Source organism: Dipodomys spectabilis, unplaced genomic scaffold (genome assembly GCF_019054845.1).
Source record: "Dipodomys spectabilis isolate Male_0828 unplaced genomic scaffold, ASM1905484v1 ptg000563l, whole genome shotgun sequence".
NCBI lineage: Eukaryota > Metazoa > Chordata > Mammalia > Rodentia > Heteromyidae > Dipodomys > Dipodomys spectabilis.
Genome location: NW_024871240.1, coordinates 49571 through 65147, shown reverse-complemented (window position 1 = coordinate 65147; position 15577 = coordinate 49571). Strand labels below are relative to the sequence as shown.

Genomic DNA, 15577 nt, shown 5'->3' with positions numbered 1-15577 from the left:
TTTATCAGAGACTCCATCCTAACCAAGGGGCGGGGCACGGGGTGCTGTGGTCCTGTCGCCCCAGGACAAATAGGAGGATTTCAGTCCGTACCAGTCAGGGTGTAAAGCAAGACTCTTATCTCAAAAACAACCAACAGGGGCCAGGCAGCATGGTTCAAGCGGTAAAGCACCTGCCTACCAAGGACAAGGCCCTGAGGTCAAACGCCAGGACCTCCACCAACAACAGCGCACACGCTCTCGATGCCTCTTCCGTAAGCAGTAATTACGTTGTCTGAGCCTCAGGATCCTCATCAACAAAATGGGACAAAACCTCTGCCCCGCCCAGCACCACCGGGATCTAGAATGCACTTAGATCCACAACTAGTACGGGAGCAATTGTGCCTGCTCCCGGAGCAGGAGACAGGCTGTGGGCCAGGGAAGAAGCGTTTGCTCAGCACGCCCCACACCACAATATATATTTCTTTCTTTTTTTTAAAGGAGGCTTGGAGATGTCTCGCGGTAATTTGTTTAACTTTTGGTTAAGGCAGAATTACCGAATTTGTTTTCCAACAGAAACAAGTTTGTTGACATCTGGTTGGGTTCGGTTGAGTTGTTTATTTTTCCCCCTCTCAAAATACCTGTTGATACTGCTACGGAGTGCCTCGTCTTTGAAACATTTTCATGTCAGCCTCCTCCGCGTGGAGCCAAGACTCTCCATCCACCCCCACCCCCCAGCCGAGCTGTGATTCCCCGAGATTTTATTTCCTGATTGGAAACGAAAGGACAACGCCGCTCTACCCATCCGCTGGGCAAATATTTACGAAGGGACGGACTGGTTTCCATAAGGGGTCAGGGATGTGTGGATACAGCCAGGCACAAACCAAGCAACCTTCGCCCTAAGGAGACGAGGATCTTGGGAGCATAGCGATTGTTGGGGGAGCTGGGGCAGTTTATACAAAGCACCAGCCTCGGGTGGAGAGCAATAAAGGTAATAATTTTGACCGAGCCAGTATTTTCCTCCCAGTGCCAAGGAGACACAGGCGGAGGGGAGCATGTGAGCTCACGTCTCCTGGCCGCACCCCCATGCACCCCACTTTTGGGACATCCCAGGCCAGGTCTCTCTTCTGAGGTGCGGACCTCACCGGGCCCCAGAGGCCCTGCCGTCGCCCCGCCCTCAGTGCTGGGGACATCTTGCCCTTCACCTATTTTGTAACAGAACGCCGCTGGCAGGTGTGCGTTGGGACAACGTGCTCGGGGACACCAATAGACCCCGCCTGTTGCGAACCCCAAATCAGGTTCACGCTCTTGGGTAAGCCTGACTCTAGAAGAACCCGCTGCTCATCCTGGGCCTTGAACTCAGGACCGGAGCACCGTCCCTTAGCTCTCTCACTCAAGGCCGGTGCTCTACCACTTAAGCCATCCTTCCACCTCTGGCTTTTTGGTGGTTAACTGGAGACGAGAATCTCACCCCACCTTCCTGCCTGGGCTGGCCTTGAACCATGGTTTTCTGATCTCAGCCTCCTGAGTAGCCAGAACAAGCGTGAGCCACCGGCACCTGATGGGCCATTCCAGGCTTCTGGTTTGTCTCACGCAAGCTCCTCAGCCCCACTGTCTCTTCTTACAATCCCTGAAGAAGATAAAGGCCCACACCAGTCCTCCCTGCCCCCTTCCTCGCTCCTCCACTCAGAGCCCGCAGTCCCCTCCCCTCATCCAGCACGCAGCAGTGCTCTTTGGACCAGGACAAACATCCACTATAACCTCAGCATTCCAACTCTTAGCTTTTCAGGTCTTTTGCACATTAGCCGGGTACATCAGACTTTTTTTTGGAAATGCCCGTGCTTGTGAGCCATTTGCCTTAGGTTCAGGATGAACGTCAGAATCAGCCAGCCACGGAGACGGGAGACTGCACCTGCCCTCCCGTAGCTCCGGGCATCAGACCTCGCCAATCGGAGGGCGGGGGCAAGATGGTAGCTTCGTAGGAGCCACACAGTCACAGGTCTCCACGGGGGAGGGGGAGAGCGTGGGGGACTGCTCCCATCTTGCCAACTGCATTCCAAAGCCCTTCTTGTTTCTGACATGCCCAGACAGAGCAAAGGCCTCTGTCCATGTCCGCTGCGACTTCGCACGCAGCCAAGAGCAAACAACGCCGCCGTCCGCTTTTCCCACGGGCAAATCCGAGCCCTACGCTGCCAGGGCTGGCCGGCATCTCGAGCAGACTGCCGCCTCACCCAAGAAAACAAAGCCCTGTCCACCCAAGAACACATCCTGGCTGCAAAAGGAAACCTTCCTGAAAGCTCCCTAGGAAAGTATTCATCATACCATCGTGCGGGAACCACCCGGGCAGACCCGAACCAACAGATCACAACTCAAATCACACGTGGTGGACAAGCCAAGGATAAACACGCACCCACCAACACCCGCGCTTGCCACGGTCCTGTGCACGCGCACACACACAGCGCACCACCACCTAACTTAAAAGATTCCTCCTGACAGCAGGCTGCGGGAGGTCAGCACCGATCTCAACAACGGCCCTGAAGACGCCGGTCCACCACACACCTCTCCCACATTCCAACTGCTCCCCGCGTGGCCGAGCTCAGCCGTGCCTCAAGTAGCAGAAAACGCACAGCCTTGGGGACTTACCAGGTTGGAGTTGGTGGCATTAGAGTCGTCCTCTGGGAAGGGAATGTAGATGGCTAAGGCCACACAGTTGGCAAAAATAGTCAGTAAAATAATGATTTCAAAGGGTCTGAGGAAGGGAGTTAAGGAAATGAGACACATACATTTTCCAGTGAATAAAAGATTCATATATATACTTTAAATGAACCAAAGGTTCATAAGGATTGTGTTTAAACAATACATTCCAAGTCCCTTGTGTTCTGGGAAGAAACACATGCCTTCACGGAGAACTTCTCCCAGGGTTCCCGCCAGCATCTTCCCTAATATGTCAAGGGCAGTTCGGGCCAGTCGCGTGCCAGAATAAACACAGATTTCTCCAAACTTTGTCCCTTCTTGTGTTTATGTAGATTGCAATTGCCTTCATTTCTCCCCCTCGGAGGCGTGGGGTGGAGGCTTGTCCAGAGCAGCCCCTGCCCTGGGCAGGGCTCTGGCCGCCGGGAGACCCCAGTGATGAGCATGGGAGAGGAGCGGGCTTTTATGATTTTTAATCTCTGAAAGTGACGTGGAGAGTTTAGCCTGGCGGAGCCAGGGTCCCTGCAGGCAAGGCAGGGTGTGCTCTGTGTTCTGTGAGTTTAGAAAGAAGTAGCCATCGCTCCTGGAGGGCTGGGTTCTATGTACAACACCCTGTTGAAGTGTAGATCTACCCTCTAGAGATCAGGGTCCTGGGACAATGCCCTTTCCGGTCAGATCGACCCAAACCCTAACCAGTGACTTGCTTTTTGATGGCAACCTGTCCTGTAAGGTCCGGTGTGAGATTTTTCACATCTGGAAAATGATATTGTAGTGGTATGTGAGCACTCAAGAAGTGGTAGATTTTCAGCCGGCTGCTGGTGGCTCACTCTTGTGATCCTAGCTACTCGGGAGGCTGAAATCTGAGAGTCACAGTTCAAAGCCAGCCTGGGGCAGTTAAGTCTGTGAGACTCTTATCTCCAATGAACCATCTAAAAATTGGAAGTGGAGCTGTGGCTCAAAGTAGTAGAGGGCTAGCCTTGAGCAAAGGGGCTCAGGGACAGTGCCCAGGCCCTGAGTTCAAGCCCCATAACCAACGTGCCCCCCCCAATGATATATTTCAGAATAATTCAGATTTGGGGACTGGCGATGAAGGAGAGGGGCAGCCCAACAGCTTGTTATGCCCATGATTCCTGGGCCCTGTCTGCAGGGATTAGAATGCTTCGAGTCAAGCCTAGGGCAGGGCCTGGAACATAACTGGGCGGTGTCACAGGGCCTCTCTTGGGTTAAGGGTGAGACCAACATAGCCCACAGCCTAGGGAGCCTGGGAGGACGGGCTGAGGGACGCCCGGCCGGTCAGGCCGCATCCCAAAGCACAAAGGATATTTCCACTCCACGATGCTGATGCACGCCCTCCGGATGGGGTTCTTCAGGGTGAGGCAGAGCAGGGCCTGGGGGGGCCGCGTGGCGGTCGTACCGCCCTGCTTCTTGGGCTTCCCGTACTGCTGCCGCTTGCGCTGTGTGGAGCTGACCGTGGAGATGGTGGCGTTGCCGGCGCTGCCCATCAGCTTGGCCTGCCGGGCCGCGTCGATGGCTGCCTGCCAGGACAGGGCTGCCCCCGGGGTGGGGATGTGCTCGGGGGCCAGTCCCGCGGCTGCGTTGGCGTTCATGTTGGCATGAGCTGGGCGTGGGCTCCCATAGTTGGAACCTGAGCAGAAAGGAGAGGGGACAATCACTGGGATGCAAGGGGAGCAACCGGAGGCACTCTGGATTTCAGCTACAGCTTTGTCTCATTGCATTTCAAGGTGTCACAGGACGTTGGGAGCTGACGGGCAGGACGCCGGTGAGGTGTTAAGAAACTGAGCCGGGGAATGTGTTCTAGGCTCCGCTCCTGTGGTGACCAGGGACAAGAGGGAGGTGTTTGGGTGACAGCATGGGGGGGGTTCAGAACATGATGAGAGGCAATGCAATATCTATGCATGAAATGCACATTGATCCATAGGCACCAGTGCCTCACGCCTGTAATCCTGGCTACTGGGAGAACAGCAGGATCATGGTCCCAGGTCAGTCTGGACCGAAAGGTTTGCAAGACCCCTTCTCCGCGCATAACTGAGCACTGCGGTGGTGCGCACCTGTCGCCCTAGCTACCTGAGAGGTTGAAATGGGACACGTTCCAGGCCAGACTGAGCAGAGAGGTCCACGAGACTCCGTCTCCACAGAAGAACCTGGAAATGGTGGCAGGTGCCTCCGATCCCGGCTGAGACAGAAGCTCAACCATGGCAGGTGCCTCCGATCCCGGCTGAGACAGAAGCTCAACCAAGGCAGACTGACTGACAGACATCCAAGTGCAGGAAGCCCAAGAAGAGAGCGAGACTCTAACTCAGGAACAATCATCGCCACAAAGAGCTGGAGGCATGACTCGGTGGTGGAGCACCTGCCTAACAGTATGAGACTCTGATTGCCAATGAACCACCAGAAAACCGGAAGTGGCACTGTGGCTCAAGTGGTAGAGCACTCACCTTGAGCTGAAGAGCTGAGAGACAGCGCCCAGGCCCAGAGTTCAAGACCCAGGACGGACAAAGAAATAAATAAATAATAATAAAATGGATGGATGGACAAAGGCTGATCAACAGAGCTCTAATCTAGATCTTATTCCCCACCTCCCCAAGGCCTATATGTCCAAGACTCTGTCCCCAGCCCCCAGGGAGACGCCACAATTGGGAGGTGAGGGTATCTTTGTGGTGGGAGCCTAAGGACAGGTCGTAAGGTCCCTGGGTGTGACCTTGAGCTGGACTGCAGCCTCAATTTGTTACTCTGCTTTGTGTGCTTCCCAGTCAAGAGGAGAGCAAATTTGTTCTACCACGTACACCTGCCAGGATGTGTCGAGTTGCCTTGGGTACAATCAATCACAGCCACACACACACACACACACACACACAGCAACTACTTTGAGGCCACATAAATCTCTGTTTACATGCTGATTATCTCAGGCATATCTGCCCGAGTGACGGAACGCTGATGGACACACTCAGGAAGCTCTGGTGACTTTAAATCATGCAGGCAACTCTTCCCACATCTGACATCCGTCTCACAGAGAAAGAAGATCTGGGTCCCCTTGTCCCCAAAAGTGGGCTGGCTAACAAAACGCAGCAGGAGTGACAGCGGGTGGCTTCCAGGGCCAGGTGGGAAGGCCACGATGTCCACCCAACCCTCAGGGTGCCCAGCCCGCCGAGAGAAAGGAAAGCCCGCGTGGAGGAGCCCTGCTCCCGGCTGGCCCAGCACCAGCGGAGACCTCAGGCCACAGCCGTGCCGAGCGGGGGCTCCCTGAATTCCTGAGACGGGCCGGTGCTTGTGATGGGGGGGGTCACTCAATTTGGGGCGATTAGCTCTGCAGCACATGGCATCACGCGGGCAGGGCAGAGCTGAGGGTATGGGGGGAGGAACACTACGGGAGGAGAGCTGGGCAGGGCCGGAGAGAGGGAGCGAGAGCTGCTGTTTAAAGGCGCGGGAGCCGTGAGGACAGCCCTGGAGAAGCCCCGAGCCCAGAGCCAGCCACTCGCCAGCGACTCCCACCTCCTCCCAACCCTTACCTTGAGCGGCTCCTCTTTATCTGAGCTCCAAGATAACTTCCATAACTTTGCCGTCTGACCAGCTGTGTGTGCACGCACACGCGCGCGTGTGTGTGCGTGTGTGTGCGTGTGTGTGCGTGTGTGTGCGTGTGTGTGTGTGTGTGTGCGCGCACCTGTACTAGAGTTTGAACTCAGGGCCTCTCACTCTTGGTTGGAATTTTGGTGTGTGTGAGTGTGTGTATGTGTGTGTGTATTTAATTCAAGGCTGGCTCTCCACCACTTGAATCATGCCTCTACTTCTACTCTTTGCTGAGCAGCGATAAGAGTCCCTTGGCTTTGTCTGCCTAGGCTGGCTTAGAACCACAATCTCTCAGATCTCAGCCTCCTGAGAAGTTAGGGTTACAGGCCTGACCTGCTGGCACCTTGCCTGACCTGCTTCTTAGAACGAATCGTCCCTGCTCACGCTGCTCTTGAGCACACATGGCCTGCAGAAACAGTCGACTATTCTCACCCAAGAGCGTCGCCCCTCAGAAAGAATCCCCGCCCCCAGCCGTGCCCGAAGCCGCCAGCCAGAGGGACGGGCTCACAGCAGCCGCAGGCACTGACCCACAGGGCCTGCTGGGCCTCTGGCTTCTCCACTCACTGTGCGGATCACTTGGGTGCCTCTCCTGACCTGTGTCCCCCGCCACCACCACAAAGACCTGACTGAGTGCTTGGGCCCACGCCTGGCTGGGCTGTCCTTCCCGCCGGCCTAGGTCATCTCCGGAACCGAGAGGTGGAAAACTCCAACCCCGAGGCCAACTGATTGTCCTCACTGTGTACGGAAAGGATTCTAAGCCTCCCCCTCAGCAATCGGGGAAAGCTCGGCAAGGCGCTGAGCCACGCCTGCCAGGCACACGCAAGGTCGGCGGTGGACGCAGCACAGAGGCCGCCAGCTCCCCGCTCCGGCTCGGGGCCCGCGTGAGCGCATCAGGCCTTCCCTGGTCTCAGCTGGTCACCAGCCTCCTGGCTGCGCCATCACCATCCGGCCCCGGTGGCATCAGAGCCTGAGCCCTGGCCCCTGGGCCTGGGAAATTGTCTTTGTTACCCCATACATGCCCTATCCCCAATATGACGCTGCGTCCCACATCGCAGTGTGGACCTCTCCCCCTGCTCCCCCTCCCCCTCCCCTCTCCCCCTCCCCCTCCCCCTCCTCTTTCCCCTCCTCCTCTTCCCCTCCTCCTCTTCCCCCTCCTCCTCCCCCTCCTCCTCTTCCCCCTCCTCCTCCCCCTCCTCCTCTTCCCCCTCCTCCTCTTTCCCCTCTCCCCCTCCCCCTCCCCCTCTCCCTCCTCTTTCCCTTCCTCCTCTTCCCCTCCTCCCCCTCCCCCTCCCCCTCCTCCCTGCCCCAGTGGCTCCAGGCAGCTGGGGCACTGCAGGGGTAGAGCGTTTCAACAGAATGCCAAGCCCTTGGTGAGATTCTCCCCACGGTCCTGCTGCACCGCGCCATCCACCCGGCTCTCCTGACACAAGGGAAGGGCCCAAGAATTCTGGAAGGCTGCGACTTCGGCCTCTCTGACTGACTGAGACCCAGGAGGGGAAAAAAAAAAGATGCAAACACGGATCCAAGTGAACCAAAGCGCCTGCAACGCAGCCCTGCGGCCGTCCCAGGCAAGGTGAGTATCTCCACTCCACACAGACGGAAACAAAGGAGCGCCTGACTCTCGAAAGGTCGCTGCCCCAGACAATGGAAGATTCCGGCAGCACACGACTCCCGGGGATCTGCCAGACGAGTCCCCACCCCACCCCCAGCGCTCACACTCATTCCACACACGTGCACACGTGTGCTCACATGCACAGCCACCGAGGGAGCACACACCCCTCCTGGACCTCCCGGACCTCGGGGTGCTCTGGGATCCTCGCGGACAGTGTCCACTTGCGGGCAGCCCCCGGGGTCGCCCCCTGGGTGACGGGCGAAAGCATCTCTCTCTCTGTTCACCTGGTGAGAGAGACTGGGTGCAGAGGGAACTGATCTCACCACATAGGGCTGGACTCGACTTTTGCTGTCCTCAATCTGCCGTGTGTAATTTTTTTTTCCTTCTCAGACTCTCTATTTGGCATTGAGTATTTCAACTCCTGGAACCGACTCCGAATGCCTCCGTTCCCTGCGGCCGCCGGCCTTTCAGACCCCCGCCTCCCACCCCCAGCGGCCGCTCCCCTGAAGCCCTGGGCTCGGCCCGCTCAGCCCCCCCGGGGCTCCTCCCCTCTCACATCCGTGCAATCCTGGGAACACTGGCCCAACGCTTGGGAAGAGGACGTGAGAACACACCCCACCACCCCGGAAAGGCCGTGTGGGTTACATCCCGGATGCCCTGAGCCTCCACAGAGCCCGGGGGTCAGTGCTCAATGCCAAGTCCCTGCCGGCTGACTTCTGAGCCCCCCCACCCACGCTCCACAGGGGGACCTGATTTATGCCGTGAGCCATTCCCAGAACACAAGGATCTCTCTGGAGCACACCATCTGGAGCACACACATGGGAAACAGGCCCCTGGGAAAAAGCGGAATGTCAACTTCTCCCTAGCCAGAGGCCAAGAAAACAACTTCCAATTGCTGGGGCAGGCAGCCCTGAGCACTGCTGCGGCTGAGACACAGCTACAGCTCAGGGCACACGGAGCCACACTCGGGGGAGACAGGTGGGACTGGCCTCTCGGGCGGGCCCCCACCACGGATCCCACCAGGGCTGGAGTTGGGAGGCTGGTGTAGCATTCACTGTAATGCTTCTCCACCCAGGCCTGGGGTTCTGGGGCTGTCACTCAAAGGAAAAGAGAAATAACTTCTGGAAATGGATGATGGCTCACGCCTGTCACCCTAGCTGCTCAGGAGGCTGAGATCAGCCTTCCCAGGCTCTTCCACTGATGCTCTTGCTCGGGACGGCTGCTCAGCAGCCCAGGCCACGTGAACAGGGGGGCCCGCCACAGGGCCAGCTCTTCCAGACATGAGAAAATGAGTCCCGGGGGTCAAATGGCAGCATCCCTCTGCCTCCCACCCACACCGCACACAAATGGTGCTGCTGAGGGTCCAGCCACAGCCAGGAGCCTAGCACAGGCCGCTGGGCCTCACCACACCCTGACCTCAGGGGTCTCCTGCCGAGGCCCAGTCCCCTGTGAGTAAGGCTTGGTGCCGGGACCCAGAAGGTGTTCAGTGATGGAACAGTGGGTTTTTGTGGTGGTCACTGTTATAACCCACTTCCATGCATGTACTGACCCAGGGTCCAGTCCCAGAATCCACTCCACAACCGTAATGATGTCCTGATAAAAGACGAACATTGCTGTAGTGTGCATCTTAAATGTATCCCAGAGGTCCATGCATCAAAGACTTGGTTCACAGCCTGGGGTGTGGTAGCACCTCTGAGAAGCAGGGCCTAGCAGGAGGAAGTGAGGCCATCGAGGGGCGTGGCCTAGCAGGAGGAAGTGAGGTCATCGAGGGGCATGGCCTAGCAGGAGGAAGTGAGGTCACTGGGGCTTGGCCTCACAGGAAGGGAGAACTTACCCTAAGCAAAAGGAAAGAAATGTTGTGTGGTCAGAGTTTATAGAATTCACAGACTTTATAGACTACGATAATGACCATTTGCCTTTGAGACTTTACGTGTCACCATCCCACACCACTGTGAAATTTGTGAAATTTATGCAATCATGTAGTCTCAACAAAAAAGTGATTAAAAAAAAGAATTAGGTCACCGGGGCATAGCCTCATGGGAAAAACAGGTCATCAAGGATGGGGCCTGGTGAGAGGAAGTTAGGTCCTTGGGGGCGGGGCCTGGCGAGCGGAAGTTAGGTCCTTGGGGGCGGGGCTTGGCAGGCTGTGTGGGACCACACCCTTTCCTGCCTCGTGCTACCCGGTTACCATGAGATGAACAGTTCACTGGGCTATAAGGTCCGACCTGCCATCATGTGCTGCCTCTTGGAGAGTCCAACCAACCACAGAATGAAACTTCTACAACTTGAGTCAACATAAACCTTTCCTCCCCTATACGCGGGTAGTCTGGAGTATTCCCTCATGGTGACAGAAGGGCAGCTAGTGCAGAGTGGACTGCGGATGGACCTAGCAAGCCACAGGTAGAGTCTACCTCCAACTCTGCCCCCGAGGGCAAGCTTTTCCCTAAGCACCGGCTTGACTCTTTACTTCTTAGAAAGGGCACCAAGGGGGACACTCTGAGGAAAGAGTTGTGAGCAAAGATTTCCATCACCCCAGCCACCACCCTTGTCCAGGACACCGTCCAATATTTATTGTCCAGAAAGACTGCAGTACCCCTGACATTTCTCTCATCCCTGGGTTTGCCGGGCCCCCAATCCCATCTCCATACAGCAGCCAGGGTGACCTTTACAAATATGAATCATAAAACGAGGCCCTGTTGTTTCTTTGGTTAAATTCCTTCCAAATCCAAATACTTGGCCGTGGCTCACGCAGTCTGTGTTAGGCCAGCCTGAACCCACTTCGGCTCAGTTTGTCTCCCTTATTCCCCTCCACCTGCTCTGACACCCTCCCCACAGGTGACCTTTCATGCCTCAAACATGTCCAGGATTGTATCCAAGGCCACAGTGCCTTGGCCTATATATATATGTATATATATGTATATATATATATATACACACACATATATATATGTATATATATATGTATGTATATATATCTTCAGGACATGTTTCCCTTTGCTTTTCTATCCATCCCATGTCCACCAAGAACTAAACGACAGCTAAGTTAAGTGGTGAAGGAACGGGAATCTAGCTGGGATAGATCTGGCAGGGCGCTGTGGGGACTTCCTGGCTCCCTGCTCCTGGGTGCAGCGTGTACCCTAGAGCCCAGGCCTTAGCATTTGGGTCCTGTGTATAGGACCTGCAGGCTCAGCCTTCAGCCGGCTCTCCCCAGCCTCAGAGTCACTTTGTTCGCGCTGAAATTCCTATATCAACAATGACTACAGCAATGCGTGGTTAGGTCTGAACATTAATGGTGGTCTTGAGCGATCGGCATGGCAGGCCATTGGTCAAATGTGGTTGTTGAACACTTGTGAAGTAGCCAGTACACCAGAGGAAGTACATTTTAAAGCCCACCTAATCGCAGTTAATTTATACGTCAGCTAGAGGCTCCTGTGCTGGATGCCAGCGTCCACGTCAGGAAGACGTGAAGTGGGGCGCAAGGGAAAGGACGGCAAGAGAAAATACTTGATTCCACATCGTAGAAAAATTTTTTAAAAATCAGATCCAGATATTGACAGACGGGAAGATTTGCACGATCAGAAGATGACCACCCTTTTAAAAAAAAGCCTATTTTCAAAGCATAAGAAGCTGTTAGAGAAACGATAAGTCCATTTTCAGGCTCTCTTATGATAAATGAAAAATGATTTTTTTTTCCTCAATGAGTAGAGGAGGAGCCAACCTTACCTCCCCACACCTAATCTCCCCAGAGCCCTGGACATCCATGCTGTGAGGGGAGCTCACCCCCAGAGTGAACCCTCCGGACTTTCCCCCGGTGCCAGGGTGCCCAGACTCCAGGGGAGTCTGCCCTTGCTCCCTCTCAGCTGCGTTACTGTGCTCACAGTGACTTGAGCAGACTTGCTATTCTATCTTCCTGGGCTTCTTCTCTTGCCCTGCTGGAGATGCTCAGAAACACCTCGTGACCACCGCGTCAAATTTGCTCCATAGCAAAACAAAAAAATAGTGAGGCAGCAAACATCCAGACTGGATCGATCAACGCTGCCTTAAACAGAGCCGTCTTGTTTCTATTGCGCATTCCACCTGTCCCTGTGACCCAGGGCAGAGGAGCGAGGGAGGGAAAGAGGGAGGGAAGGAGGGGGAGGGGGAATGGCCAGAGCCCAGGGCATTTCTGGCACAGCAGCTGGAAATACAATGGGAAAGCCACTGCCATGCTCTCCTTGTGAGCCAGCAAACCAACATGGCCTCTCTGCGCTTTGCAGCTCAGCCAGGAAGAAAGAAACAAAATCCTTGTGGGGCTCCCAAGGGGGTGGGGGTGGGGGTGGGGGTGTCTGCCGGTGACCAAAGTCCAGTCACCCGCACCAGATGGCCCTAACCATGAGGCCACTGCCCCCGCCCCCAACACACACACTCAAAAAGTCTCTGGTACCAGAGCTGGAGAGAAACGGATCACCTCACAGGGAGAAGCCACCCTCCACCCTCCACAGCCGAGGAGAACCAGTCCAAGCAGGGCAGGACGGATGATGGAGGCCTCCCCCTCCCTCTCTCCCTCCCTCCACGGTCCGGAGGCACGCTGCTGGCCTGAGCGCAGCCCCCACATCTGGGCCCCTCGCGGTCTCCCAAGGGCTCTCAACCTTGGGGCAGAAAGCTACTCGTGCGGCCGCTGCGTGCCGGGTGCTCAGGGCACGGGCCGCAGGGGTCGCCTTGCGACGTGGGCGCCCACGGGGACGGGAAGAGTCAGTGGGTGCTGCTCAGTGCGGCGCACTTGCTCCTGATTCCACCAGAAGAGAAGCCTCAGGAGGCAGCACCCTGCTTGATCCAAAAGGTAGACGCATTAAGGGCTCCGATCTTTACCAAAGGTCTCTTCCCCCCCAGGGAGAAGCATATAGCAAGGTGACCACAGGTGCTCTCGTTGTTGTTTGCAGCTGGGTGTGAAACACTCCACTTGGAGGGAGGGCAGACGCGTGTACCCGCGGCACAACGCCAGAGCTTCGCATCGGTGGGCCGGAGCCCGGGGCCCAGGTTCGATACCGGACCTCATCTAACCACAGCACGGAAGACGTCAAACCCAGACCCCGAGCCTGCCACCCCGCCATCGCCACCAGCAACACCGCCGGGAACCAAGGGCCGGTGGCTCTCCTGGCCCAGTCTCCTCCCCTGTCATCCAGAGAGGCAGACACACGCCCCTCACAGCCAGAAGAGACTGAGTCTCTACAGCTCGACCCAAAGATGGAGAGGCATCAATGGCATCACGGGGCACCGGGTACGCACACACCACGCCTCCAGGCACCAAGGAAGAAAACTTCATCTCCATGAAGTGAAAGGAAACACCAGAGCTCTTCACATTTGAGATACAAGGACAACTTTTTCCCTGAAGCACCAACCACCTGGCTAAATCGACTCTGGCATATACATACGAGGGAATATCACTCAGCCCTAAAAAATGAATGCCACGCTTGAAGCCTGCCATGACACAGATGAGATCGGAAGACACGATGCTGATTGAAAGAAGCCAACATAACGGGAGAACAGTTACTCGGTGCCACTGACGGAGTTCCCAGCATCGTCAAAGGGACCAAAAGATAGAAGCTGCCGGGTTTGGGGTGGGGCGTGGGAAAGATGGGAGGTAGGGGGTTTGGATGGAGATGTTTTGGGCGGGGAGAGTGGCAGCCGTGGCCTGACGGGGTGGTGTGCTTCCTTCCTGTCATCTGATTGTACACTGTAAGAAAATGGCCCGACGTAGCAGTGCACACCTGTAACCTCAGCCTTTGGCAGGCTGATGTGAGATTTTCAAGTTCAAGGACAGCCTGGGCTATACACAGAATCCCTGGCTCTGAAACAAAAGTTAGAATAGTAGCTTTTACAGACCTCTGGCCATAACAAACACATATTAAATAAACCTCCAAGGCCAAAGCCTTGGAGCAGGTGGGACTGCGTGGAAGAGCGGGAGGAGGAGGGTGGAGGATGGAGCCTAGGACACCCAGGCTCTCCCTGGGGAAGGACTGACTTTAGACCAGAAGAGTGGGGGGCCTTGGCCTGCAGGGCTCCGTCCCCCACCAGCAACTCCCCCCAGTACACCTCCGACAACAGGCCCAGAGAAGGAAAGGAAGAATCCTGGCCATAAATTGTTGTCAAATATCAAATAAATCAAGCTCGCACGTCTACAAACATGCCTTCACATCTGAGAGAAGCCAGGCTCACGTCCCAGCGCGTCCAGTCTCTCCTCCAGCTCCATTACACTCCAAGCGCAGACCCAGGCGTCAGACCCACGTCCCAGCGCCATTACACTCCAGGCGTCAGACCCACGTCCCAGCGCCATTATACTCCAGGCGTCAGACCCACGTCCCAGCGCCATTACACTCCAGGCGTCAGACCCAGGCGTCAGACCCACGTCCCAACACGTCCAGTCTCTCCTCCAGCACCACTACATTCCAGGCGTCAGACCCTGGGGCCAGGAGAGACGGAGCCCCGAGTCAGACAGAGACCTCGCGTTCCTCTCCAACCTCAGCCTGGCCGGGGTCGCCTCCCAACAGCCCCCTCACGGGCCCAGCTCTACCTCACCTGGAGCCCCCACAAACCAGAGACAGAAGGACACGTGAGCTGGGCTGTGTGGGCCTCGCGTGGCGGCCTGACCGATGCCCCCTTTCCCACTGCTCACGAGAGGCCCTCACACCGGCCCACGTTTCCACCCAAGCAGCCCCATTCCCGCCATTCCCACTGGAGTCTCTGTCCAAGTGGAGGGAGTGGGGGCCGGGGAGGGGGGCTGGGCACCAGGATCTGCCCTACCCCCCACCCCACTAGCCGTGTGACCCCCCCCACGCCGCCCGGCTTCCTCTCCCTCTCTGTTATCCCCTCTGGAAAGGGAGGGAGCTCTCCAAACCAGCTCCAAGGTCCTGCACGCTGTCTTGGCATTCCCTGACTCTAGAATCCGAGTGTGGGTGGCAGAGGAGTTCATTGTTTGGAACACGCTGTCGAAAGGGATCGGTGTGGCAGATGGAACCTGCCCCCCCCACTCACCCACCCTCGCCCCTGAATTCCCTCTCGTAATGCTGACAAACACTGCAATCTGCAGAGTCCCTGCTGACTCAGCCGGCCACCCCTCCCCCCCAAACACTCCCCTCTCCTCCCCGTTGCAGTCATGGCCACGGGGTGCAGCATCTGCTCCCCCGCAGTGCCCAGCCTCCGAAATGCTATGGAGTCTCCTGGCTGGTCCCCCCGCCACACACACACACACCATCTCCGGCTCCCGGAGGGTGCCAGCACGGAAACACTGCGATCACAGCCAACTGCTCAGGAGCTGCCCTGAGCGAGCTCCTTCACAAGTTCACGACCCGCCATGGCTCCGGAGGAAGCTGAGGAACGGATGGAGAGGCTAGCCTCCTCATGGTCATGCCCGTTGGCGTGGGTGACGCATCTAAACGCAGAGCTCCAGGGTTCCCCACCGGGTGGGAAGGAGCTCCAGGAGATGGGCATCTTGCTTTGCCTTGTGTGGTTCTGGGAATGTGGAACCAACGTCCTAACACAAAGCACGGATGAGCGGACAGACAGACAGACAGACCCACAGTCCCGGGTGGCCTCCCCATAGCCCAGAGCTGCAGCAGAGAACAGGACAGAGAGACGGATTGCTTTATGGAGCAGGTGTCCCGGGGGTCACCTGCCAGGTACCAAAGGCGAGGCCTAAGTTCCTAGCGGAGCAAAAGACACATGGGTGCAAGTGAG

At 56.7% G+C, this 15577-nt stretch overlaps 2 protein-coding genes across 2 annotated transcripts in view; both read right to left on the bottom strand.

The window, feature by feature from the left end:
* Window positions 1-2725, bottom strand: part of LOC122100097 (voltage-dependent L-type calcium channel subunit alpha-1C) — a 220025-nt gene extending 217300 nt beyond the window's left edge. Inside the window, exon 1 of the mRNA XM_042670495.1 lies at window positions 2620-2725. The gene's annotated coding sequence lies outside the window, so the exon portion shown is untranslated. The remainder of the gene's footprint in view (window positions 1-2619) is intronic.
* Window positions 2726-3890: 1165 nt separating this feature from the next.
* Window positions 3891-4307, bottom strand: LOC122100096 (voltage-dependent L-type calcium channel subunit alpha-1C-like). The gene has a single exon (XM_042670493.1). The coding sequence runs from the start codon at window positions 4272-4274 to the stop codon at window positions 3891-3893; it is 384 nt and encodes a 127-aa protein (XP_042526427.1). The 5' UTR covers window positions 4275-4307.
* Between the last annotated feature and the right edge of the window lie 11270 nt (window positions 4308-15577).